At 52.5% G+C, this 26,809-nt stretch overlaps 8 protein-coding genes across 8 annotated transcripts; 3 read left to right on the top strand and 5 right to left on the bottom strand.

The window, feature by feature from the left end:
- Positions 1-1,338: 1,338 nt before the first annotated feature.
- Positions 1,339-3,062, bottom strand: UCRPA7_21 (putative ntf2 and rrm domain-containing protein; the record flags this gene model as incomplete). The annotated part of the gene is made up of 4 exons (XM_007912619.1): positions 1,339-1,638; positions 1,695-2,693; positions 2,754-2,828; positions 2,883-3,062. 4 exons carry the CDS (start codon positions 3,060-3,062, stop codon positions 1,339-1,341), a joined length of 1,554 nt encoding a protein of 517 aa, XP_007910810.1.
- Positions 3,063-6,361: 3,299 nt separating this feature from the next.
- On the top strand, positions 6,362-7,502 carry UCRPA7_20 (putative rta1 domain protein; the record flags this gene model as incomplete). Its single annotated transcript, XM_007912618.1, has 4 exons — positions 6,362-6,518; positions 6,584-7,137; positions 7,197-7,267; positions 7,328-7,502. The coding sequence occupies 4 exons, from the start codon at positions 6,362-6,364 to the stop codon at positions 7,500-7,502; spliced, it is 957 nt and encodes a 318-aa protein (XP_007910809.1).
- Positions 7,503-11,454: 3,952 nt separating this feature from the next.
- UCRPA7_19 (putative c6 zinc finger domain-containing protein) lies at positions 11,455-12,057 on the top strand (the record flags this gene model as incomplete). Its single annotated transcript, XM_007912617.1, has 1 exon — positions 11,455-12,057. One exon carries the CDS (start codon positions 11,455-11,457, stop codon positions 12,055-12,057), a length of 603 nt encoding a protein of 200 aa, XP_007910808.1.
- Positions 12,058-12,305: 248 nt separating this feature from the next.
- UCRPA7_18 (putative tafazzin protein) lies at positions 12,306-13,532 on the bottom strand (the record flags this gene model as incomplete). Its single annotated transcript, XM_007912616.1, has 4 exons — positions 12,306-12,356; positions 12,500-13,331; positions 13,390-13,408; positions 13,463-13,532. 4 exons carry the CDS (start codon positions 13,530-13,532, stop codon positions 12,306-12,308), a joined length of 972 nt encoding a protein of 323 aa, XP_007910807.1.
- A 921-nt stretch (positions 13,533-14,453) lies between these two features.
- On the top strand, positions 14,454-15,413 carry UCRPA7_17 (putative ring finger domain-containing protein; the record flags this gene model as incomplete). The annotated part of the gene is made up of 3 exons (XM_007912615.1): positions 14,454-14,819; positions 14,871-15,144; positions 15,196-15,413. 3 exons carry the CDS (start codon positions 14,454-14,456, stop codon positions 15,411-15,413), a joined length of 858 nt encoding a protein of 285 aa, XP_007910806.1.
- A 2,689-nt stretch (positions 15,414-18,102) lies between these two features.
- Positions 18,103-19,190, bottom strand: UCRPA7_16 (putative saga complex component protein; the record flags this gene model as incomplete). The annotated part of the gene is made up of 4 exons (XM_007912614.1): positions 18,103-18,290; positions 18,362-18,880; positions 18,974-19,105; positions 19,166-19,190. The coding sequence occupies 4 exons, from the start codon at positions 19,188-19,190 to the stop codon at positions 18,103-18,105; spliced, it is 864 nt and encodes a 287-aa protein (XP_007910805.1).
- Positions 19,191-19,981: 791 nt separating this feature from the next.
- Positions 19,982-21,030, bottom strand: UCRPA7_15 (putative negative regulator of the pho system protein; the record flags this gene model as incomplete). Its single annotated transcript, XM_007912613.1, has 2 exons — positions 19,982-20,902; positions 20,962-21,030. 2 exons carry the CDS (start codon positions 21,028-21,030, stop codon positions 19,982-19,984), a joined length of 990 nt encoding a protein of 329 aa, XP_007910804.1.
- Positions 21,031-22,448: 1,418 nt separating this feature from the next.
- UCRPA7_14 (hypothetical protein) lies at positions 22,449-24,362 on the bottom strand (the record flags this gene model as incomplete). The annotated part of the gene is made up of 1 exon (XM_007912612.1): positions 22,449-24,362. The coding sequence occupies one exon, from the start codon at positions 24,360-24,362 to the stop codon at positions 22,449-22,451; it is 1,914 nt and encodes a 637-aa protein (XP_007910803.1).
- Positions 24,363-26,809: the final 2,447 nt, after the last annotated feature.

The raw sequence follows: 26,809 nt of genomic DNA, 5'->3' as shown, positions 1-26,809 counted from the left end.
ATTCATATTGCTGTTGTTATTGTTGTACTCTTAGCTATGAAGCAAGCTTGCTATTGCACCATGATATGCAGTATGTTGCTACCTTGATGGCGTGCGTGCTGATCGGCGGCGCAATCAATCACAAATCGCGATCCAATCCAATCTGGACATAGATGCCAGAGACCCAGCATGAATCTCCGTCTTCCATCTCACTTCCATGGCGCTGTCTACTGCTTGGCCTGCGTGTTCCCGCATCACGCTTGGCGCCGAGGCAAAGCGGCAGGAGGTGGCTTGCCATTGTTCGGTCCGCTGGGCAACTTGGCGTGAGAATCAAGCTTCGTGCTTGTTTGATCAGACAGACCCTGGGGCCGCCCCCAGATCTGGCGTTTGTGTCTTGGTGGTCTCGGGAAGGAGAATCAATCTTGTCAAGAGTCTCGGCCTGCAGGAACTGCGCCAAGCTGATGGGATCCCTCAACGACAAAAGTGCACGATCTTGTCCACATTTCTATATTAATTACCCTGCTGAACTTCCTGTATGGCGTTCTTGGCTGAGTCTAGTAGGCACCTCCACCACTTCCTGTCGGAACCGCTCCCGTCCAGGTCAGGTATTGTAGTATGGAACCAGTATTAGTGCAGACTGAGTTGAGAAGGGGTGTGTTGTAAGACGCTGCGCTCGGGTTGGAGACGGTGTAAAGTCACCTTACCCGGATGAAGGCGGAATAGAGCCGTTGTTTACACACATGGAGGTGCTTCTATTCAGCTTTTGGGGTACAGCACAACACGGTGTTGGTCTTCGGAATCCAGTCTTTCACCAACTCTGCATCGCTGATTGATATTTAGCTTACTCTTCCCGATGTTCAGGTAGGGTGTACTATGTCCAGATCCTCTCCGTATTATACAGATGACAATTAAGCCCTCATGTGTTTTCCTCCCCCCTTTTGGATGAAACACCTCAACTACCACTCATGCAATAGGCCTTCTGTCCTTCCTCAACACTGCTCAGCATCATACAGAAACTGTACAAGCCCCTCTCCCCATTTAAGCAATTCTCATCACTGGTACTTTTTTTGGCATGCAACAACATATATGCGGTGCGCCGATTCAGCAAGATCATCAGACCCATCCGTCCAAGAAAAACTCCCCAAAACCAGATCCTCTTTAACTTTTTCAAAGCCTGTATGCTGCACTCACACATACACACGCAACACACGGGAGGGATGATGGGATGAGCGAGTGTCGTCAGTCACCTCTTTCGGTTCTCTACCTTCGTCCGTTTGTCCAAAGGGGGCAATGTGACCACCTGTGGAATGCCGGCCAGCACACCATGATTTGTTGCCGACCCGGAGGCGGGAATCCTGCTTAGGCGTTTGCCGCCTGAGAGGTGCCACGGCCACGTGCACCGCCTCCCCGACCACGGTTTTGGCCCGTGAAGCCACCCCGGCCGCCCCCTTGGCTGCCGGATCGTCCACCCTCAAAGCCACCACGTCCACGTCCACCAGAGATGCTGCCCCTTCCGGAATTGTAGTTAGCTCCGCCATATGCGCTCGCCTTTGGCCGTCGGGGCTCGACGACGATGTTTTCTCCATTCACAACGTGCGGGCTAGCCGCGGCGGCAGCTTGATAACCTGCAGTCGTGGCAAACTCGACGAAAGCGCAGTTCTGCGGAATGTCTGTCAGTTATGCATTTTGCGCGAGATCATGAAGGGGACGCATACCTTGCTGCGATTGATATCGAAATAGATGAGTTCACCGTAGCTAGCCAAAGCAGCCTTGAGGTCATCTGCCTTCACCTTCTCCGTGACATATTTGACATATCCCATTGTGCCCTCCTTCTCCGGCGGCGGTGCAGAGATGGACTGAGGCCTGTTCTGTCGCTTGGAGTCCGCACCAGCAGTCTGCCACTCACCAGCGGATTCCTTGGAGGACGGAGGTGTTGACTCTGTAGGCTGAGCAGGTGCGCTGGTCTGAGGTGTAGCTGCTGTGGGAGTTGCTGGCTTCGGCTGGGCTGGAGGAGTAGCGGTCTTGGGGAGAGGGACAATAGCACGAGGGGTTCCGGCCGCAGCGGCTGCCCGGCTCGCCCATGTCATCGGTTTGGCAGGCTCCTTCGGCTTCTCTGGCTCGGTAGCAGCGGGCGCGGGAGGGCGGGTGACAACAGGGGTAGGGCTGGGGTCCTTGGGAGTCTCTGGTTTCTTAGTGTCTTCCTCGGCCACCTCCTGCACAGCCTTCTCTGGGTCAACGGCCGCCGGCTTGCTGGAAGGTTCCTCAGCTGCGGCAGCAGGCTCCGCAGGAGTCTCGGCAGTGAAGCTTGGGGGAGCTTCCTTGGTAACCTCCTCAAGCTTCTTGTCAACGACAGTAGGGTCCAGAGGCTTCTCCTGTTCTGTTTCCTCGATCTTCGGAGCCTCGGCCTCGATGGAAACTGGGGCTTTCTCGGCGATCTCGCTCTCAGCTACTGGGGCATCCTGGGCAACGGGGTCGATCGGCTCCTCGTCGTTCTCCTCATTGACGTATCTCAGGATGTCGTTAAGGACGAAGTAACCAGAAGGTTGTTGAGCAAGGACAAAGGTCTGGACAAACTTCTTTGGCTCCCCTGACTTGTTGGACGTCTCTCCGATCACTTGGATGACAATATTGTCGAATGAGGCCTGGGAGTCAACGTTGGAGATACGGACTTTGCAGTCTTGGAAGTCAAGCTGCTTGATGCGGTCTTGAATGGCCTGATGAGATAACATGTTAGTATATTGATCAAATTATCTTAGCCAAGCTCCAAAGCGTACCTGACGGCCCACGGAAACGTTGGCAACTTCGGCTTCAAGTCCGTAGACGAACTGGGATCGCTTGCCGTAGAAAAGCTGTATCATCTATCAGTTTCGCATAGCCTCTCTTTGGTGCATTGCGTGACCCACGTGGAGCTTCTCCGGAGACTTGCTTAGCGTGGTATAATATTGCTCGACGAAGTACCACCCAACCTCATCCTTAGACAGGTTGCTGTTCGGGTTAGAACCACCAGAGGTCTCTATCGCTGCGGATGAAGCTGTGTACTGGTCAGAGGGACCCTGGTGATTCGTGTTTCCGTTAGTTGCCATGATGGTGGTGGTGGTTGAGGCGATCGTAACGGGAGGATCGAGATTCGGGCTAGGTCGGGCGCGGATGGCAGTAGATCGGGACACGACGTATTATAAGGAGTGAGAGAGTATCTAAATTGATAGAAAAAACACACTATTTAGCTTCTAGAACTGTCGAGGAGACACAATGGAGACAAAGGGTAACTATACCTATTTATGGACGGAAGTGGAGGAGGCGTGACCTTCCGGCAAGAGTTCGCGGCTGAGGGAAGAGGCGCAACAGAACGCGACAAATGGACTGGGGATTGGGTTGGATGGAGAGAGGTAAATGATTAGATCGATGGAGAACAAACAGTAATGATGGTCCTGTTTGATGAAGTGGAGGCGTCTGTTGCAAAACTCTTATGCGGAGATGAGGAGATGGCGATGGTGTCGGCAACTGGGAAAAAAGTGTCATAGAATTTCACAATCAATTATTGCTCTGGCGTTGAGTGGAGTTTTTCGTCGGAAGTGCAGAAGCCCAGCCAAGCTAAGCTAGGAGACTCGGCAACAAACCGATGCTTGCGCTGCTGATAGTTATGATGTATTTCACCACGTAAAATTACCGAAGAGAGTACATTTCTCGTAACAATACAGCAAACTACTGCCTCTACAGCGCTTCATTCATCAAAAACGATTTCAATCGCATAAGGAAGAAGAAGAAGTTCACTAGAACTTTGTCAATCATTATATCAGATGAAGTATTCTTGAGCACGAGGTACTGCTGCAGCTTCTCTGATTCATCAATTATAAGATCACTGCTTGGGCTAGCAGGGATGTCTCACAGTTGGGTTGGCTGCAACATAATAGCCTTGTTCTTGATAGATATTCCGTATATATTTTGTGACGCAAGGCCAAAATTCGGGCATTCATAAAAGCATGTAATGCTTGAGATATGTGGCTTTCCAACGTTACTTACTCACCATGCCATAGCATGGTATTCGCAACCTGTTTGAAGTGTCTGGGCAAGAAGCTTCAAATGTTTTGGTTCTGAAGCAAACTACGTAGTGCAACAATGAACACCAATGATCCTCATATGTAGGTGCAAGTGCTCTTGAACATTCAAGGACATTTTTAACAGCCATGAGATCATCTCCCAGATGTGCTGATCAAACTTGGTGGATAGCATTATGGCCCAAAAAAGAAAAAAATCTGCAGAGACCTTTCAACTAGTCCAGTATCCAGTAGAGGTATCAACATCCTCTAACTGTGTTCATTACTCGTATTGAATAGTAGGCAAAATGATCGTATCTTGAGGCAAGTGACCATTGCTACAGGATAATTTTAGCTATACCTGCAACTTTTCGGGAAGGATAGGTTAGAGTCAGGGGAGCGAGCCGTAGTCCGGGGGCAGAATCTAGAAGAACAGTAGTTACTATACCACTTTAGGCGGAGAATGTTGGACGATTGGAGTGAAACTGAAACTGGATGGTGTTATCTGAGTACGAGGGCGACATGAAGTCGTGGAGCAGATGAATGGCGAATTTATATTGAGTTCGACTGCAAGCATCGAGGAGCTATCCGAGTAAACGTGACCAAGGGATAGATGACACTTTTTTTTGTGATGATTTATGTAGCGAGTGACGACAGCCTTTGGGTAACTATGGCCATATGTTTGTCTTGACAGGATAGAATAGCCCTGTCCAATGATGAAAGTAATTATTGGAATAGAATTCGAGAAGTATCGCAGCTACTGTGGACTGCGATGGAGGGGACAACGCATGGACTTCAAAAAACTACTGCTGCTTAGATTGTTGGCAGACATACTAGACCATTGTCCAGCTTGATATGAGTGTTTGCTGCAAAAAAGGCTCTCCCCTCTCGTCCTCTGTCGATTTAATAATCCTAGCCCATTAGAAGTCACAACCAAAAAAAAAACCCCCGTCATTTTTTGTTGGCCGCTGAAGGGATGGGGATGAACGAGCTTTCGAGGCCGCGAATGGGTACCGTGTTCACTATTGACAACCTGAAGGTTATGACCGCCAGCGGCGGAAGTGTGTAGGCTGTAAGTACGCTGATAATACTTTCTTCGCCGCCCACTACGACCTATATCCGCACCAGGACAGCAGTTCTCTTGACTACCGCGTAACGGCTGCCATTGCCGTTGTACAAGCTACCATCTCATGAAGCCGTAATATGGATATCCAGCATTTACAAGTCGGAGGCCGGGGCCGAGCCGAGGTTCGAACGTCAGCCGGGGCTTATTTTCACACGGATGCCCAATGAACCGTGGTCACAAACAAGCGTTCTATCCTCCGCTCCGCGACTTGCATGTCAGGCCCGGGCGGTGTCGACAACCTCTTCGACAATCCGACGACTGCTTACTCGTGAAGCACCGGTATGTGTTGCTGGGGGTGAAGATTGGTGGCTAGAGCCGGCCAGAACGCCGATGGATCAAGTAAGCCAGAGCTTGAGGGCGTTGGTCTTCATTTGTACTCCGCCTCACTGGCATTCGAGGCCGAAGGACCCCTGAGGTTCCTCTGGGGTGACGGATGCAGCCATGTCTGTCTCTCGTTTGACAGGTTCCTGGGGCAGCCCGCGACATGGTGGCCGAATCCAGCTTAGCGTACGAGGTTGGACGGCGAGAACCACCCCCGACCGACCGACTTCCGTGGTTCAAAGTTTAAAGGAGCCTCAACCAAAGCCCACGACTCGCGCATCCAGCCCTGTGCCACACCATGAGTCGGTAACCTCTGAGAGGCGCAGCCCAATCTGGCCGCGCAAGATCTGGTTATTTGTCGGCCTGCTTCAGGCTTAACAGGCCGGCGCACTGCAGGGCATGCGAGTATATGCGAGGACTGCGCAGTGTGTTAGGGGACGACGCCCCGGCATTCGTTGACTTGGCGTAATATGCCACCACCAGCGCAATGTCGGTCTCTGCCGACCTGGGGCTCCGTCCTCACCGTACACCATTCCGTGTTCGTGCAGATGTACGAAAGACGAGATGATGTCCCATTTGGGCTGCATTCCCACTGGCGTTTAAGGTTCCCCAATGACGCCGCCGGCCTCGATCACCGTAGATAAAAGATGCGACCGCCGATTTTGAGACACAGTCTAGTCGGCTGTCGTTCGTACTGGTCGGCGTGCCCATCTTTACATACATATATACCTATCTCCTTTGTTTATCTCCTGTTCAACTAGGGTCTGATCTGATCTGATCTCTAACCCCTTTCCAATACACCCAACCCATTCTTATTATATCTGGTTGTGGTTTCCCTTCTGGAAACACACACCATTTGTTTATTTTCTTCACTTGGAAATTTCTCAATCTAGCTGTCAAGATGAGTATGGAGATTAAAACATACTACTTATACGAGCCGTCAACGGCCGCCGCAGGAGCCGTTGCTGGTCTCTTCGCGGTCGGCTGTCTTGCCACGATCTTCCTATCAATCAGGCACAAATCATGGATATGGTTCGTTATGGTGGCAGCCATTGCCAGTATGTATTTTCATGCCATGAATTGTAAAAGCGCTTGCAAGGGATAAAGACCTGACAGACAACAGTGGAGGCAAGTGGTTACGGAGCAAGAGTCAAGTCCGCCGGCGACCCTACCAACCAGAGCCTCTACGTCGCGCAATTCTGTCTTGTCGTTTTGGCACCTGTTCTGATGGCCGGTGTCATCTATGTCGTGTTCGGAAGAATCGTATTCCTCGTCGTCCCATCGCAGCACCGAACCACAAAGTTCCTCTGGGTGCCCGCTCGATGGATCACTCCCATCTTTGTCGGCTTCGACGTCGTTGCGCTCCTGCTCCAGCTCATCGGTGCCGTCATGATCTCCGGAACGTCGCCAACTGACAAGAACGCCAAGGACAAGCTGCACAGGGGCAGAGACATTGCCATGGTCGGTGTCACTCTTCAGATTATCGCCTTCGGACTGTTCTCCATCATTGCCGCCCGATTCCATTTCACCTCGAGGCAGTTCAGGAAGATCCTCGAGCAGAAGGTCCAGACTGCGGAGGGCAGCAAATTCGTGACCATGCCTGGTAGCACGAAGAAGTTCAACCCCAATTGGCGGCGCATGCTCTACGTTGTCAACATCTCTTGCCTTTTGATCATGGTATGCTGGAATTCGCGATCTGCTATGAAAGCTACTGCAATGCTAACTCACCTGCCTAGGTCCGATCCGTCTACCGTGAGATTGACTTTGCCGAGGGCAAGACGGGAACTACCCAGAAGCATGAGTGGTAGTAAGTATCTGGTGCCGCTTGTGGCCGTTTTAGACCGGTGCTAATCTGGATTTTTTTCAGCGTCTACGTCTTCGATGCCGTCCCGATCCTGTTCGTTGTCATCATCTATCTCATCTGCCCCCCTGGACGCTTCGTCCACATGGGCTGGCGCCAGCCGAAGGAGGGACGAGAGCTGGCTTCCGCTGACAGCTCTTCCGATGCATACGCCATGGGTACGCGCTCAAACGAGGTGTAGAAGCCTGTATTAAACAAGGTGCAGTTGGCACTGAGAAGGCTCTTGACCAACGTCGAACCAAAATTGCCATCGATAAGAGATGTTTGCTAGCATTCGAAGCTCTGATTTGAGCCCACGAAGTGCTACAGATCCAGGGGCGGACATTGTCTGTGTTAAAGAGGATACCCTTGGGAATACCAGCCAATATGCTGGCTTGGCCTATTTGCTTAGAACGGATTTCTTATTTGTTGGAAGGCGTCTTGTCTGGCAACTATACACTTGCTACTACGGGAGGTAACCTAGAGCTCTAGACGGAGGACGGAGCATTCGATAAGATATCCACGAACGTGCATAGAAATTTCTTTAACCGATTCTCATCATCTGTTTCTACCTAATTATATCCACTTCGCGACCTGTATCAAATGATGTTGGTAAATGTCAATGATTAGATGTGGAGAGAAGTGAATGCTTTGGCAGGTGGTATGTGTGCCGGCATGCTATTCCATACTGTAGCAGGCTTTACTCGAAGCGCTGGAGTGACCCTGTCCGGAGAAAGAAACTATCTAACCGTTTAAACCATCGTGCGTACGTGCCATTGTTGTGTTGCAATCGATACCGACCCTTGCTTACCTGGTATCCCCCAAGGCCGGCGATCAACTTACACAGCGCGGGAGATCAGCGAGTGAGGCTGCTCCTTCATCCACGAATTGAGGCTGCAACATCGGCTCGACATACCACAGCACTGGCAACTTAAGACAGGTCGGCGAGCTCAATTGACATCTTGTTTCCTTTTGATGACGGGAGAGGCTTATGCTCGAGTACCGTGGCGGCTGTTAGCCTATCTACGGCTCCCTGGTCAACGCCTTGAAGTAGCGGTCGAGGAGTTTGGGCGCTGAGCCGTGTTATCGGCCGAGAGTGACGAATGCTCATTTATGACCTGCCTTACAGGTCTTTGCCGGCTTGCGGCGGCGTGCTAGAGAGGAATGCTATTGGTGACCGCCTCCTGCGGGGGAGACAGGACCCTGACGGGACAGCACCGACTAATGCAACAATGAAGTTATCAAGTTGGGGGATTTGACACTTCGAGAAAAGAGTTGCCCTTGGTGGCATTTTTGGCTCTCCCCGGACTCGCGAGAGAGAAACAGAGACAGATAGAGGTCATGCAAAACATAAAGCATGTTTATCTCGGGGCGTACAAGCATCTACAGTACCGCAAGCCACCAGAGACGAGCGTCTGCGGGATCGGCGCTGTGCTTGGTTGATCATGCTGGCGGATCGCGACTCTACAGCCTCCCGGGTCGTACGCCTACATGGCCCTATTGATGCAAGGACGAGGGGTTTCCCAATCGAGGCAGCTAAGGCCCTGAAGTGGTGTTGATAGACAATGCTGCCGCTGTGCCGAGCCCTATGGCATTTGGGAAATCTGACAAATGCAAGATGCTGCGTAGCCCTGGACTCTTCAGAACTCGGCTCGTTCCGTTTCACACTTGACAGAGTGAGTGACTGACTGCAGGGAAATGATTGACGGACGTGATTAGTGACTGACTGAGCTGGGACATTGAGGAGAAAGTCTGGGATCCCCACTGCTGGCTGGCGACTAGAGGCGAGTGACTGGTAATAGGTAGCGGGAACTCGGATTTAAGCTTCCTCAAGTCGGCGCGTCACCCATTTTCGTAGCAAGATAGACAGATTAGATGTTCTGGAGATGCTCCTCTCAAGCAAGCAGCAGCAGCACTCACTCAGTCGATAATTACCCGCCTCACACATCGACAGGTACGAATACGGTGAGCACGACGATCGTGGGATTGGGTGCTGGAAAGGACTGGACTTGGCACCAGCAACAGCACCAGCAACAGCAGCATGAAGAGTCGGTAGGAAAGGGTTAGCTTGCAAACGCAGACTCTCCTCAGGTGTCTGTCTCCTGTCTCCTCACGCTGTCATAATTGAAGATTTCCCTCTCGGTACGCCGACCTCCGCTTCTCTCTCTCTCTCTCTCTGTCTCTTAAAGAGTAAGGACCCACGCAGTTCCGCCGGGGCCTAGTCTGCTCTCCAATTCCGGCGGAACTACTACGGCCACTCTCGTCTCGAGTGCCCAGGCGTCTTGTCTCAACGATTTCGTCTTCGATCCTGCGTCTCCTTCTCTCCACGTGGCGGCCAGCTGAGAGTCGCATCGAGAACGAGAAAGAAGAGTAGAGATCTCAGCCTCCCTCCTCTGCCAGGAGTGCGCACGGCCAGAAGATATAGTGCCCGGAGGCAGCGGCTGCATACCTAGGCGGTTTTTTATTTTCAGTGGACCAGCGTGCAGCCATCCATCCATCCATCCATCCATCCATCCATCCATCCATAGTGATGTGGCGCGTCATTCTCTAGGCCTTCTGACGCTCAACCTACGAATTGCTTTCCGTTTTCGACCTCCTCCTTCCTCCACATCCCGCCGCTACGGTACGGGCCCCAGCAGCGTGGTGACCACAGAAGAAGGGTCCTGTCAAACCAGAAAAGCGTCTTTTACTCTCTTCAGCTCATTAGTTTCACTGGGTCCAGTGGTACGAAGCTATGGTTTATTGTGGGAAGGCGTCCCAGGGTTGTCAGAGCTGTCGAATAAGACGAATCAAGGTGCGTTTGTCATTTGTCTACGCAGGCGAACAGCATGCCACAATTGGGCATGCTCGTCGTCCATCACTTCAGCACTGAGAGCCTACCTCTGCCTACCAATTCCTTCTTTTTTGTTCAACTCCGCCTTATACGAGGCTTAAATGTATTCCTCTTCTTTGCAATATGATCTCTCGAAATGACGTTCGATTGGGCTGCTTATCCCAATTTCCTAGCGATACTGACTGGAGCTGTATTAGTGTGACAAAGTTCGGCCAGAATGCTCACAATGCATACGAGCCAGCAAGAAATGCCCTGGATATCGGGACCAGCTCTCGCTTATGTTTAGGGATGAGAGCACTAAGGTGATGCAGAAGGCTCATGCCTCCTGGGGGATTCCAGAGACGTCCGAGTCTCCAACCGCTCCCTCTGCCCCAACGTTTTCATCCGTCTCGTCGTCCTCGCAGCGCTACAGCCCTTCGTCATATGGCTCCTCTTCCTCTTCTCCCGTATCGGCCACTGACAGGAAAAGCCCTGTCAATGCGACTCCTCTGCAGCGGCGTGACAATGAAATCGTCCAGCCACTGACCCTGTACTCCCCCATTGAGTCTACCCTGACCGAGCAAGGGATCAAGTTCTACGTTGATCGTTACATACTTGGTTATCCGAATGAGCCCAAGACTGCGACTGAGTTGAGTGAGAAGGTGTGGTTCTTTCAGCCCTCGGTGCAAAATGTCATGGCTGCTGTTGGCCTGGCGGGCCTTTCCAACCTAAACGGCGACGAGGAAATGAAGAGAGTTGCGAGGCACAAATATGTCCAAGCACTGCAACAAACTGGAAAACTGATCCAAACCCCCGGGCCAAATCTTGAAGTAGCCTTGCGCTCTGTGGTGATGCTGGCTCTGTTCGAGGTAAGTCTGCTTGTCCCTTGTGTTACACAGCGTATAGCCATAAACAAACAACTGATCGGCCATTCAGGTTGTAAAGGGCAATCATGAATCCACCCACAGCGCCAGAGCACATATCATCGGTGCTGGTGCTTTGATTAGGAGTTGTCTACCGGTGCGGACCGCGCCAGCTAGAGGAATCAGGGGCTTGCTGCAGTTATGTTGCTCATTGGTATGCTCTTCTATCCCGAACTTTTTGCCGACGGCCACGTTCTGACAGAAGCTCTCAGTTCATACCATGTGTTGTTAACGGTGTGGATCTTCCACCGTCATTCTTCGATTGGTGCCGAGCTAGCAACGAGATCTGCACCCCGGACGAGCAGCCTGCATCTGACCTCGTTCTTTTGATTTCGCGATTTGTCAACCTGTCGGCATATGTTCGAGGGGTCGCATTCAGCGATGGCCGCAACAGCACGGCCAACGTAATCAAGCAACTCATGGAAATAGATAGGGACATGGAAATGTGGGAGTCCGAGCGGACCGGCACATGGCAGGTCACGGTCGAGTCTGTCGAGGGATTCCCACCCGAGGCTATTTTCCGTGGAAAGTATCATGTTTATGAGGACATGTGGACTGCGAGGACATGGTCTCATTACCGGTGGGCAAGGATACTGATCGAGCAAATGATCTTGGAGTTTGTGGAGCGGTATCCGATGTCAAGTCTGGGGTATGTCTCCGTCACACAGCAGGAGAAGTTCATCAGCAACATCGGCCGTCTCGCAGTGGAAATTCTCCAAAGCTCCCCCTGTCATTACAAAGACCCGAGGTTGAGCGAGGAACAGCAGATCAAAGTTCAGATCCAAGGAGGGCCGAGTGCTGGAGCGGTGGGTGTACCAGCAATCGTGTTCCATCTGAAGACAGCTGCCTGTGCGCCAGGGGTGTCCAAAGAGATCTGGCAGTGGGCTCTGGATCTCATGGATACCATTTGGGGAGATCTGGGCATGCTGCATGCTCGCTCCCTGGCCGAGGTCTTACGGGCGCATCAAGATAAACTAGAAAGGGAGGTTGCAGAGGGGCTGTTGACACACTCCATCATTTGAGACATGACACTGCGAAGTGCACTTACTTGGGAAACTGGCAACTTAAAAATGGGACAGGAGGGCTCAAAAAAGACGGCGTTTTGGATTTGGCGTGGGATCAATGGGCGGTTACAAAGATATAAAGCGGTTCTAGCCCATCATCATATCAAGGTTTAGGTCATTCATTGGGCTGGTTATGTTGCATGTCAATTCAGAATACCCACGTACACGCATCTCGGGATAACAGTCCGAGGTTTCGAAGTCTATTGTTACTGGTTTATCATCATTACAGATGCCTCGATATAAGAGGACACCATGCTCTGTTATACATTTATATCTACACCGTATTTTCCAAGCTCCCATCAACTGGACTCCTGTGTGGTTTATCTTTGGGGTCTCTGGCCCAGGTCTGTGCCAGCGCGTTCCTCGGATCCTCTTCGGGATACCCTAGGCTTCTTCGTACCTTCAACACCTCGTTCCTCACTCGTTGCGCGACTTCTATCCTGATCTCCTCTGCCTCTTTGCTGTACTTTAGGTCATCGGGCAAGTCGCCGATGAGCATGACCTCCTTCCCCTGAGCTGAGCCATCTCCTTTCTCCTGCTTAGCGGCCGCCGCCTTCCTCGACTTCGCAACGAGGCCCTGCCACCTGGTCCGCAGGTCGCCAAAGACCTTCTCGGTGTCCACCGCCTCCCCGAACGCCACGCGCACATGCTTGCCGGCCCGCGGCACGAAGCGCGGCCAGGTCCGGTCCTCGGGCATCATGTCGCAGGTGCCGTCGATGAACATGGGCACGACGTCGGGCATGGGCTCGGCCTCGAGGATGAGGCGGGCGATGCCCCACTTGAAGTAGCGCATGCTGCGCGTCGCGTGCTGGTGCACGCCGCCCTCGGGGAAGATGTGCACCCAGCTGTGGCGGTTGAGCCAGTAGGCGCTGGGCGCGACGAACAGGTCCTGCCCCGTCGTGCTGTACGTCAGGCTCCCGGTGCTGAAGGGGTCGGGCACGTCAAAGCGCACGTTGGCGAGGGAGGGTGCCTCGGCCGTCTCCCCTGGGATCTTGGGCGTGTACGGCGCCGAGGACAGCAGCCGGATTGCCTGCGTCATGGTCGGCTGGAAGAGGCCGCCCAGCGGTGAGTGAAAGCCCCGATGAGTCGGCAAAACCTGACCGACGCTGAAGAAGGTGGAGAGCGCCTTGTTGGCGAAGCATATGTCGTGGGCACCGAGACCCCAGCGCAGGTTGGAGGGCTCAAAGTCATTCTTCAGGGGCAGCACACCCCACATTAAGGGGTCATCGAGGCTATAAGAGCTGTGTAAGTGTCTAGACGACTAAATGCTTGAGATGAACTCCGACTTACACAGAAATGTGATTGCTGACTGTTCACATCTTAGCAAAGGTGTCGAATAAGTAGAGTATGAACGCAGACTTACCAGTGATGAGGCCCCTTTCCCTACTCCAGGGATTTTTCCGTGCTTCTAATAGCTCCAGGAATCGCTCCATCCCAACAGTTTCTACCGAATTAAGCCCATAGAGAAACCCCTTTGACAGTGCACCTGTGACTCCCATCACAAAACTGGATGCGCCGCGCCATAGTGTATGTGGTTGCCGTTTCGGCGCATTAGTTATGGTTGTCATCTCTCACTACGGGCCTCGCCTTGTGGCCTCACTGAACACCTCGGCAAAGAGCGCGACCGCGCCTCAGTACATCAGAATGAGACGCCCAAAGATGGATAACGAAGTGGAAGTGAGCGTGGAGAGGCAGCTACAAGGACGAGCTGCCTCAGAAACTCATAATCGTACACCACAAATGCAAGGTGAAGAGTCTGGAATAAGGGAAAGACAATATCGCCTGTCGTAGGATTGAGACCTCAACTTTTTTTCGATGATGAGCCGTTTCTCGGGCGCCCTGACCAACCAGACCGCGCCTCATTCGCACACCTCGGGCGAAAAGTTAGCGTGTCCCGCATAGCTGGATCCGCCTGTCGCCCGCTGTATCTCGCTAGACCGTGCATCATCCCGCTTTTTTATGTTTAGCCGCACTTCAGATCCCCCACGATACCAACAAGTTCAATTCTACTCTCAGCGTTGCACAAGAAGTCCCGCAAAAGGACATTTCTTTGCTCTGGGACACCATTTGCTACTCGATTATAGCACCCTATTCGTAACATCACCGAATAGCTAAGATGTCTCACAGTATGCTGGCTCTTCCCTTGGACACTGTCAATAGATGCCCATCATCTTGGCCTAGCTAACAGTTAAGGCAAAAGAAATACCTCCCGGGCCGTGTTCACCTCGCACGAGAGGGCCATGGCCAAGAGCGCCTGGAGCTCGTCGTCCGCTCGCCTGTCTCGAGACTCGTTCCTGCCCTTCGCCTCCTGCTGCCTGTGCCTAGAACAGGCTCGAGATCCGGTCGCGTGCTCGATGGGCGATATCTTCTGTCGCGAGTGCGCGCTGAGCAACATTCTAGCCCAGAAACAAGAGATCAAGCGTTTGGAGAAGGCAAGAGAGCAGGAGGAGCGCGAGGCCGCGGAGTCACAGGCCCGACAAGATGCCGAGGCACAGGAGAGGGCTGTCAAAGAATTCGAGCTGATACAGGCGGGCTTCAACAGCTCAGGTGGCCGGAGTGGGAATTCGTCTGGCCAGCGCGAAACAACAGCACAAGGAGCGCAAGATACAAGTCTGGTCAAGAGGGGAGAGAAACGAAAATTCTCACTGGATGAGGACGAGGTTCTACGGAACGCGATGGACGACCGAGCGAAGGCTCGGAAAGCCATTGAAGACGAGAAGGTGAGCAATGAAGGATTTTCAAACCTTACACATGCTAAATTTGCCTCATAGAACGCAAAGGCTGTCTTGCCATCATTCTGGGTGCCGTCAGTGACTCCTTCCTCGAACAAGAAGGATACATTACATGAAGTGAAGAAGAAGACTAAGACAGCGCCAGTCTGCCCATCATCGGCAGAGGACAAGCCACACCATTATTCCTTGCACACGCTGGTATCTATAAAATTTACCGAGGAAACGGATTCTACGACGAAGGCAGTGCAGAAAATATGCCCGTCCTGCAAAAAGGGCCTCACAAATGCATCCAAGGCACAGTTGGCCAAGCCTTGTGGGCATGTTGTCTGCAGGAATTGTGTCAACCAATTCATGAAGCCCTCAGGGCGCATTGACCCACATGACAGTGCTACTGATCCAAATATGGTGAGGTGCTATGTTTGCGATGCCGACCTGACGGAGAGGAAGAAGTCCGAAAAAGGCGACAAGAAAGAAAAGGACAAGATTCGACCTGGCCTAGTCGAGTTGAAGAGCGACGGCACTGGCTTCTCGGCTAGCGGTGTCAATGAGGTCAAGAAGAATGGCGTAGTATTTCAGTGCTGATTCGACGACATGTTAAGTCACAGACGTCCATGAGCACAGGCGTTAAATTGGTCGCTGGAACGCCTCGAATTAAATTATTACGCATAACGAAACTACCTGGAGGCTTTTCTCTGACTACTGTCCAGCAAGTTCAGCACTACTGTCTCGCCAGAGTCATATGCATCCTCCACATATTTTTCACCCTGCTTCGCTATCTTACTACTATTCGTCGAGACTTCCCTCAAGCCGCTCTGCAATTTATCGGAAAGGTCGCGCGATTTGCTGAGCAAAGACGAATATACTGCCGGATATCTTTTCAACGTCGCCAGGATGAAGAAGTATAGTTGGACAATCAATTTGTGGACAATATCCTTCGAGAGCATAGTTGTTCCGTGGTTAAAGAATGACTTTAATAGCTCGCCGCTTATACCGTCATAGAGGGCCGGGACACCCTCCGCACTCCCAATTTTCAGAACATTACTGAAGATGTTGTCTTCGGTAATGTGGCGGATCCTAGACGCAATAGCATTCACCGGACTGCGTGGTGGTGACTGGGTTTTAGTGTTTTGGTCGATCGTTAATGTCTCTTTTTCATCGCTCGGTGCCTCCTCTCCGGATTCGGATGGAGCCGAGACTTGCGATCTCGCCTTGGCGATCTGGAACGGATATGTAACTGTCGTCGCGACGACCTTGCTCATTGCCGCAATCAGAAAAGTCATTCCCGACCCGGTGCTTTCCCATTTTTGTCTCGAGAGCAGCTTCTTCTCCAGCGTCTGCTGCAGGAAGAATGTTATGCTTGGATTGAGCGTCAGTACCAACGTCGCTGCATATCCAGACCACAAGCCTAAAACGCCCTTCTCGGCGCGGATTGTGTGGATGATCTCCCCGACCGAGAGGCTGCTCGCCTCGACATCCTGATTCACCAAGCTGGCGGTCTGTTTCCTCGTGACGACGTTGCTTATCGGCGTTGTGAAGGCCCTGGCACATGCTCCTGAAGCAGCGCCAACGGCCAACTCCTCCCAGGCAGGGAGGTGTCTCGAGTTCCGGCCGGCTAGTCTCCTGGACCGGAACCAATTGTAGAATAAGAAGAATAGAAACGAGTCAACGATGGACTTGGCGACGTCAGAGCCCAGCCCGGCATAAAGCGCCGCGAGTCCGCCCTCGCGCTCGTAGATCCTGTGGAAGGCATCCGCTATGCCCTGATATTGCTCTGAAGAGGAGATGGCGCCATCTTTACGGAGCTGACGCTGTACTTTCAGCCGGGTGTTGACTAGGTCGAGGGGATATGTTGTGAAGGTCGAGATGGCGGTGCCTGCGGACCCGGAAACGGCGTGCCCCAAGGCTGGCAGCAGCTTGTCCGCAGGCATGGCTAGTATGCTTTGATGTTGACAGCTAGATATCGTAGAGAAAATAAACGAGCCTGCTACTTGTTGTACAGGCAAAGAATTTGATTATTGGTCTTCATTTAACTGTTTGGATGTCGCAACGTTGGCATGTGAGGTGCTGGCTGGCTTATACTACCCCAGCTCCCCGGTCGCAGTGATCGACGTCATGTCGCCTTGTTAGCCTCGGCACCCACACGACGCTGCACCTTCAGCCTAACCCCGCTAAAATGTCCCACTGGCCAGGGACATTCCCGATGGCTGCAGCTATTCCGGGTAGACAAACGGTATACAACGTGCATCTGAGGCGCCTCATGCCGCGAGTGGCTTAAAATTTACAGTGGATTCACCGTGGGCTATTCAAGGAAAAACTCCTCTCATAGACGCGTCGAACGCTGATTTGCAGGACCAGAAAGATACTTCACCGTTACACGAAGCATATCGTGTACCTATGAGAGGACTGCACGGTAAGAGTTGGAGACGGATGATCCTTGATTGAGATCGCTTGGTATCGAATGCCTTTGTCCCTAATAATAATTCCATGGCCTATCATCTGGTGCCCAGTATACCTGCCAACGCCCCTGCGTCCATGTTTAAATCAGGGCATCTAGAAGACCGACCAACGCCCAATGCCATAGCCTCCTAGAGGGGTATGAAAGAAAAAAAGAAAATGAGAAACCCGCTTGTCGGCCACAGATGTGCCGCATGAAATGTTCTCCGTCATGTCGTGCTTGAGAGATTGTGGCAATGAGAGTCCAAAAAGGTGGGGACGAGGGAAAATCCAGTTGTCTAACATGTCCATCGTGTCATCAGTCTTCCCATGTTCAAGCCCCATCCGTATCATCGTAACCGCCTGTCCCCGTGCCTAGCCTCCTAAGCCCTGCTTGAGACGGACGGTCGCCGTTGTGGCGCGCCCATGCTAAAGCTCGATGACGATCGCCTAGAAATCATACCCATGACTGCCGGGTCTGGCTCACCCGGCGCATCTTCCGTATCCAAAACTGTACCCGGGTGGCCGTCTGGGAGGCGCTGAGCGCCGTATCCAACTACTTTGAAGATGTTGACACGCCCGCCATTGGTTGCTGTCTGCAATTGCTCGTGTAGCCTGGCAAGTTGGTACTGCCGTTTGATCGGTGTGAAAACTGGCTGTGGGATCACGGGCTGTGGGTTCCATCTCGACAACGCTGACATCACAGCTGCTGTCTCTTCGTCTGAGTCAACCGGACCCGCGTTCGCCTCATCGTCATCCTCGAGAGGTGCATTGGCGTCAAGTGCCGCCTCTAGATATTGCGTTAGAAGATATGCAATTAATGAAAACACTAGTACGGCTATAACTCACTCTGCTGCTTCGCCTGATTCTTCTTCTGGTAGGCTGCGAGAAGCATATCGTACGGAAGGGATCTGCCTGCCACTGCACGCTTTGCGCCCATACTATGTGACTTGCAAGTGAGCGACCTGGCGCAGGGCTGTCCGTTCGGTAAAATGACACCACATTGCCGTTCAACATCGACCGGTCCTACATGTAACGCCATCAGCATTTTTGCTTGCCAGGAGGTTGATGATTGTTGCAAAACAAAGTTAGTATACCTTTGGGTTTAGGGACTTTGGGCTTAGGTTCGTCCTTCTTCTTTTTCGGCTTAGGCGCCTTGTCTGGCTCACCATCGGCCTTCCGCTTCGTTCCCTTCTTGTCACCGGTGTCCGCCTTCTTGCCCGCCGCTTTCTTAGTAGTCTTCCCACCATTCACCTTCTTCTCGCCGTCGTTGTCATCGTCACTGTCATCGTCCGCACGCGTCTCACCGTCCTCGTCGTTCTTGCGCGCCTCCTCCTCTTTCGCTGCCTCTCTCGCGCGCTCCCGCGCCTCGCGTGCCTCCTTCTTGCGCTGGGCCTTCTCCTTCTTGATCCGCAGGCAGCCTGCGATGTGATGCTTCGCCGCCGTCTTCAAGATGCTCTTCTTGCAGTGCTTGCAGCTCTGCAGATCCGGGTTGTCTTCGAGCGGCTGGCCGGTCGCAAAGGTCTCGCGCGCGGAGTCGTCGAGTGGGTTGACGACGGGGCCGGGGGACGGGGCCGAGATGCCGGCAGGGCTCGGAGCGGGCTTCTTCTTGTCATCTGCATGGTGTTAGGGTATCTTAGATCCTTCACGATCATCCGGCCGCCCATCCAAGCTAGGTTGACGGCTCCGGATAGCTAGTATATACTCACTATCAATGACAGTGCCATCCTTCCAGTTGCCCGGCTTAGAGTGTTTCGGGGCAGGCTTCTTCAACTTGATGATCCCGTTCGGCTTATCCTTTGCGTTCTTCTTCGATGCAACCTTGATCGTTGCCTCGTCATCTGAACAATCCCATCATCAGCCTCAAGATGCATATCGTTCCAAGAGTTGAGCAGCCTCACCTTTGCCGTCCGCCATGGTGGCCATATCCCGCAAGGGAGGAGTAATACAATCTGTTTCCCCAACCTCTTGTCACAGGAGATCCCTATGATATATTAAGACAAATAAAAATCGATGATGAAGTTGAGCGACAGGCACCACCGTCCTGAGAGTCGCGCGTCTGTGGCCTGGAGGTCACTTGAGGTGGAGGAACAGGCTTAGTGTGGAGTCGTGGTCGCCTTATCGCCTCAACTCCACAATGGAGACAGCGGTCCGAGACTCTTATCACGGAACGGTAAAACTCTAAAACCGCCACAGCCAATCACATCAAGAGAGTTCAAATGCATCATCAGAGAGTTATGCTATATTTCTAAGATCAAGCAGGTATTATGACTTTCAAAGATGACGATCCGTAGAATGGATGATTGTGATTGTCCCCTGGAGTAGCACAGAGAAAAGGAAGTTCGAGCACGCCATTCTCTGCTGCCCAATACTGATCATACGGCCAAAGGACCTCTAGTATTCCAATCGAGAACTCAGACAACGCCGAAGCATGCGCTTTTGTGGTATTATTTTTCTATAGTGAATAAGTCTGGATTGATCCCGGATATCGTCGTTCTCATCCTCGTCTCGTCCCCTGACCAACAACCCTGGTCCATGTAGCGAAATCATGTCGACGCAGAAAAATGGTACTAGCCTGAGAGTTGGAAAAGCATCCATATCTACCTGACCTCCGAATCACCAATAAGTAACAGCAGGCTGAAACAAAACCCATGCTCCGAGGCTCAACCTAATAACCCGATGCATAAGTGAAAGCAAAAGAAGACGAAAGATTACTTCTAGTAGTTGTCGTAACTTGCTTGCGCGGGCACCGCCTGCGGGTAGCCTCTGGACTGGGCCGGGATGCCGTGCGACTGCTGTTGCTGGTGATGCTGCTGCATGATCAGCTCGTCGAACCACGGGTGCTGCAGGGCATCATGGGCGCTGATGCGCAGCTCAGGGCGGAGCTGCAACATGCGCTGCAGTAGGTCGATACCGGTCGAGTCAATCTGGGGTAAGATCTGGCGAAGGTCCTGCGTGGCGTACATCTGGAAGGTGGGCTTGTATTCGGGGAATTGGGTGATGCCGGGCCAGGTACGCTCCGTCGGCGTGCCCATGATTCTGAAGATACGGATGATCTGGTCCTCATTCGTGGTACCGGGGAACAGCGGGCGCCCCGTGTACATCTCGGCCATGATGCAGCCGGCGGACCAGATGTCGATGCTGGTGTTGTAGGTCCTGCTTCCCAGCAGCACATCGGGCGCTCTGTACCACAGCGTGACCACCTCGTTGGAAAAGGTATTAACAGGTATGCCGAAGGCGCGCGCCAGTCCAAAATCTCCCAGTTTCAGCTGGCCCTTGCTGTTGATCAACAGGTTTTGGGGCTTCAGATCTCGGTGCAGGACTCTATTCTGGTGGCAGAAATCGATGCCCTTGAGGAGCTGATACATGAAGGACTTGATGAGGCCGGGCTTGAGCGCGCCACGGTCGCCCTGGGTGTCCATGTACTTCTTAAGATCGCCATCCATGTACTCGAACACCAGCATAAGTTTGTTCTCGGTGTGGATGACATCGTGCAAGGCGACAATGTTCTCGTGCTTCAGCTCCTTCATCAACGAAATCTCGCGAATCGCCGTGCTGGGCGTGCCCTCCTCCGAGTCGAGGTGGATCTCCTTAAGGGCCACGAGCTCACCGGTTTGCCTATTACGGCCCTTGAACACCTGCAATCCGTTCTGTTAGGACCTGGCGTATACTAGAGAGGCAATCTCGGAAGACTTACAGTGGCGTACGTTCCCTCTCCCAACTTCTCCAGCTGCTGGAAGGAGCTCAAATGCCGCTTTCCGTCCATGGCTTGCTTGTCCGATGGTCTCGACGTGGAATTGGTCAAGGTGGGGTAATTCGCGTAGTGAGGAACGGGCGGCGGTTGTGCTAGCAAAGAGTATCGTGAATCGAAGAGGACGGCGCCAGGTGTGGTGGTCTGGCGCAGGTGGTCTAGGTCTGACTTCGTTGGGCGTGCGGTAGTCGCCTGAGACTCGTGGGAAGCCGTCGTTGACGGAGGTGCGGCTGTTCGAGCAGAAGCAGGGCCTGCTGGACAGCGTCTTGTTGCTCGTGGGCCAACCAGTCCAAATCCAAATCCAAGGGGGAAAAGAGCGAAGTTCCTGGTCAAGTCGAGTATGAATCCAGGGAGGGAAGGATGGAAGGTTGTAATGATGGAGATGCCGAGCTGGAGGCAAGGCTTATTCTTGACTTGTGTCAGGGAAAGATGGGCGGCGTCTCAGGAGACTAAAATGCACGCTGTCCCGCCCTTCAGATTCGGGTGCGGGTGCAGGTGCAGGTGCTTGTGAGGAGATAGTCCTTGGTGCCGATGCGGCGGGTAACTCGTCACTGCCAGTAGACCAGGCTCCAATCAATCTCTGCCCCGCCACCCAGTCCCCGCCCGCCCCAAGTCATGATCTGAGCCTGAGTTATAGGGGCCTTCCGGCGCCTGTCCCATCCCTTCCTTGGGTTGGAAATTGGTGACTCAACCCTAGTGCCGATCCCCGTTCGTCGAGGACCACACCACAGGCTGGGCTTACCTAAAGATAGCAACTTCAGGGGTCTCCATAGACCACGCCTGGCCAAGTTCTACTCACAAGGTGCTACCAAGCAAGAAGTATCGTCTTTACCTACTGCATGTTTCTGGATGCCTTCAATATATCAAATTGAAAGTTCAAAGTAGTCATCGAAATATGATTGATCTTAATGATTCAGCACGATCAGATCAAGAAAGCGAAGCAAAAGCAGTGGATGAGGTGGTTCAAGTCAGCATCAGATAGTATACATAGTAGCGAGCAAAAATGATTGATCATATCACATAGCACCGCATGGCTACAAGACGGATTCTTTATTATATTTGTTGGGTATCGCGTTTGTATGCACTATGCCTGTACCCTCGTATACATCTAAACCGACATATTCCAGAGTGACCAAGATATCTTGCTTGGTATCTGTTCTGCTCAGTCTATGTGACATTGCAACCTATCCGCCAAGGGGGCGAGCGCATATGCTATATATTCGAAGCAACCTGAGTCCCTATGCAGAATGTCGCATGTATTGTCCATGAATTTGAGAGCCTGCTCTGTAGAGGGGGAGTCCCTTGAACGGAGAGGAGGCATCCATATGACGAAAACCTAGGTTCTCGAAAGTCGGACAAGATAAGCGTGTTTCGATCGCAATGCGATTCATTAAATCGTACAAAAGTTACGCGTATTCCGACCAGATGAGCACCTAGAAGTAGTCATTTCGCGCCTGCTTCTCTTCCTCGGTGTCATAACCGCCCTTCTCGTCTCGCTCTTTGATGTAGCGCTCGGTGAAGCTGGTTGGAGTCGGGGTTTGTCCAGGACTCTGCAGTGTGGCTCGGTAGCTCTTAGGGTTAGAGGCATCAACTCCGCTTCGGCCATTAACACTTCCCACGAAGTTGGGCACATCACCCATCGCCAAGACCTCCTCAAGAATCTTAGGATCCTTGACCGAGCCCATGTACAGAGGCCGGCCCTTGAAAGATCCAACGGACCCAGCTACGTAGGAGCTAGAGGGGACTGGAGTAGCTCGAGGGGGCTGCTTGTTGACATCGACTGGTCGCTGGGGTATACCCATGGCGGGCGAAGAAGAGTAGAGAGGAACGGGGAACCCTTTGTGCTTGGGAGCAGGCTCCTCCGGCTCATCCTCAACTGGCTCGGGAAGGTGCTTCGTTGGTGACGTCTGAGCTGAGGTTGCTTTCTTGAGACCTTCATCATCGTCCGCAACCTCGAGGTCAAAGAGATCATCTGCCTCGTCATCTCGAGCTCTGACAGATGGGTAAGGGGGAGTTGCTGTAGGTGTAGTCGAGTTGGGCTTGTTTGACTTGGAAATAGCAAGCGGAGTGGATGTAGCAGCAGTTGGGATGGGCGATTGAGGACCAGGTGAAATCGAGCCCTTCTTCTGCTTCTTCTTCGAGGACATGAACAACGAATCGTCGTCAGATACGTCGTCGTCTTTCTCCTTGTCTTTATTAATATCAAGAGCCCCGAGACGTGAGCCAAGCTCCTGAGATGCCTGAGCATCACGTGAAGGTTGGACCTTCGGTTGGACTGCTGTCGCTTTGGGAGGCATTGTGCTTGTCTGCTCTGGTGAGCTCAACTCAGATGAAGATCTGGTATTATCCTGCCCCTCTGAGTTTGCGGAATTCTCTGGGTCAGGGTCAGGATCGGGATTCACTACGGTCCAAACAGTACCGGCGTCCAGCGGACTTCTTGATAAGGCGCGCAGAGCCTGAGAAGATGAGACCTTCTTCGGAGGTGGATCTTCTTCGCCTTCGATATCACCTATTGACGATTCGGGGAACGACTCTTCTGGAAATGCTGACTCGTCCTCTTCGCTGCCTATTTCTGGAGGAACAGGCTCTGATGACTGTGGAGAGGAAGTAGGTAGAACTTCAGCGCCCTGGAATTCGAAGCGCACTCGGCGGGGATCCCGTGGGCTGTCAGGTGGTTTTGAGGCGCTAGAGGAGCGGCGCAGGGCGCTTTTGCGGATTTTGGTGCTCGTGTCGCTTCCAACCGAGTCGATGGATGAAGTGGTGGCGTCGGTCGGACAACGGATGGGCGCAGGTCTGGGGTTTTCCTCCGCAGGAGTTGGTTTAACCTCCAGTGTCTGCGCAATCTCGAGCTGCACCTTCTCTTCGACCTTCTCGGGCACAGGAGGGGGTGACGTCGGTGGTGAGGTGGGAGGTGAGTGGAGTGGACGTTCAGAACCGTCGAGTAGCGGCAGATAGCGAGGAGTAAATAGGCCGTGGAACTCTTTTTCGCGGTCGTGAGGGCTTCGTACAGCCTCCTTGGGAGTCCCTGAGGTATGAGGCAGAATTGGAGGAGGCGAGATGCGACCGCGCCACAAGCCGGGGAGGTCTGTTGGAGTCGGCGACCGAGGCTCGTCGAGGCTGCTTGTGGTGGAGGACTTGTGTGGAAGGTTCAATGAAGGGTAGTTGGGCATTGAGTCAGCCACGGCCTGGGAGACCTTCTGCAGGACCTCTTCCGGAATGTTCCTGAGCAGCTGGTCCGAGTATCTGGTGAACTCAGCGGCCATGTCCTGACGGTAGGCGGCGACCTTGCTGTCAAGCTCGGTGAGCTTTGCCTGCAGCTCCGAGATGAGCCTCGTCGCGTCATCCATGGCTGCGTCAGGTAGGTAGCAAGCGATGCCGGCGCACAGAACCCCGGGCCCAATTAACAGGCAATTGCGCTGCCTGGACGGGTGCCGCTGCACTCACGGTGGCCCTGGGAATGCGGCTGAGCCGTAGCAGGGTTCCATACAAGCCGATCGCAGCAGAGACCGGGACATGCGGTCACATCCAGGAGCAGGCACAGGAGCTATCGTCGAGAAGGGCGGTTTTGTGTGTGAGGTAAGATGAGGTGTGTGTGATGTGGGGGAAGAGCTCTTTCATTTGTGTGTGCGGTGCGAGATGGTGTGGAGGAGATCTGGACCTCGACGCAAGCGATTTAGCTTATTCCTTGATTAACTACAGCGGGTGGTGCACCCAGAACCAGCCAGCCGGCGGCGGCGCTTTCAGTGCATCACTCAATCTCTGTTCTCCACATTTCCAAGGTTGGGAGCAATTTGTGGTGGCTGGTTGGTTGCAGCTCCGAGGGAGTGGATGCTCCATCGTCGGAAAGTAGCGCTAACAGACGGCACAACTCAAATCCTCTTTGCTGATAAGCTCACCTCCAGTCTTGTCCGATAGCGCATGTCTGTAATTAAAGGTCATGTCATCCTACCTTACATGATGTGTGCTGATAGACGATAGCAACTGTGCCTTAATCAAAACTCAATGGCATCACCTTGGTAGATAGAAAGAGAGATAAGCATGCAGCTTCCACCCACCCTCTTTCAATCCGATGACGTAGGCGCCAATCTAAGGGTTGTCTTTCACAAGAGACACTGTTGAAGTTAATCAAAGCCCATACTTTACAGATCTGTAGACTACATGAAGGCCCAATGTCATGTGCTTTATGCCGGCTAGCTAACAGTTGAGTGTTATTTACGAAGGTGATATTCAAGGTGTAGCAACTTATGACCATACTCGCCAGAGCTCAGTTGATGAACAGCCAGCCGTCTCCAACAATGGCTAAGGTACCCGAGCTGAGTTGGAGAACACCTGCGCCCTCGTCTCGCCTCGCCTCACCCCTTGTCCAAATGGCCACTGGACATCAGATGACCCGAATATTTCAAACTCGTTCAAAGGCATAGGAGTTTGCTTGTTTATGGACTTCGAAAAGTCATTCCTCGAAGGCACAGCCGTCTCGACTTTGGTTTTGGCTTGCCCATGCGCATCCATTCATCCACTCTGATTTTTCAACATAGCAATTGCAAAATCACCATATCAAAAAGCGGCTTTTCAGTAATGATAGCTTATTTTGCGGGAAATCAGATGGAGTTACTGGAATGTGATAAGCCTCGCTAGCTAGGTGAGAACGCTCGATCTATCAACACGGTGAAGATCTTATATGACTTTGTTGAATGTCGGCATCATCTTTAATTGCAGACTACTTCACTATATCATCTCCTCCCAGAACGTGAACCTGTGCCTTTCAAGCGCCCTGAGGCCACGATCAACAGGCAATGCACACCGGCAGGGGTCGGCTGCCGTTTGGGGTATCCTTGCCAGGTTCTCTGGAGCGCAGCCCTCTCCGACCATCATTGTTGGAGCTGATAGACCAGTGATTGAGAAAGGTATTTGCCTATTGTATCTAAAGGACATCGCGCATTTGAAGCATATCAAATAGTTCAAATCAATGACGTTTTCGGTATTCTCTGACATGTTCAGGGGCCTCACAAAATTATATGCGACAGCCCCTGAGTGGCATACGTTGGCAAACCACGAGTGGCGTATAAGCGACAAAAGAAGATATTCCCAGACGGGCAATAGGTCTCTGGCAACTACAGGGCGTCACAACAACACGGTGCGGCTGATACTGCGATGGGGGCAAGAGCCAGCCAAAAGCAGGCCTTAACTATCTCACGTCAGATGCTTCTTCATTAGGACAGCGGCTCAGAGCTCTCTATCTTTCACGGAAGTCCGCAGCCCTGCGCTTTGATACCATAATGCTACCGCACAATGGAGTTAAACTTACTTTCGCGCAGTGGACATTACGGCGGCCGCAGCCCCTTATTGGGCTCTGTGTTCCAGCCTCCAGCGGCCGCGTTGGCAAGGGTTGTGTTGTACGGAAGGCTGCCTATCATTGGTCCTCGAAATCAATAATTTCCTTTCCAGGACCGAGCCCTGGATGCGTGTGCTGCACAGTAAGGTTGTTACTAAATCGAGATGCCTTAGTAAAGGCTGGATCAAGCATCAAGCACATGAACTACCTGCAGGGGAATCGCCATGACTCCAACATCTTAGAGTAAGCCAAAGGCCATAAGTGTCGATCGTTAGCCATTTCAACTCTCTATGTCTTCGTTTATGTCATCAGAAAAGTTTCTTCATTCCATTCAGTCGGTCTGGTAGTGTTGTTAGGATCAATCTTTATTCACTTATCCATTCATTCATTATTGTTGTCGTTTTGTAGGGTGTGTAGGATAGTCAAGGCCCTCCTGTCTCCTTTTCCATTACAATGCTCTCT

This window comes from Phaeoacremonium minimum, assembly GCF_000392275.1.
Source record: "Phaeoacremonium minimum UCRPA7 unplaced genomic scaffold PA7_03_scaffold_3, whole genome shotgun sequence".
NCBI classification, from domain to species: domain Eukaryota; kingdom Fungi; phylum Ascomycota; class Sordariomycetes; order Togniniales; family Togniniaceae; genus Phaeoacremonium; species Phaeoacremonium minimum.
This window is presented reverse-complemented; position numbering and strand designations above follow the sequence as displayed.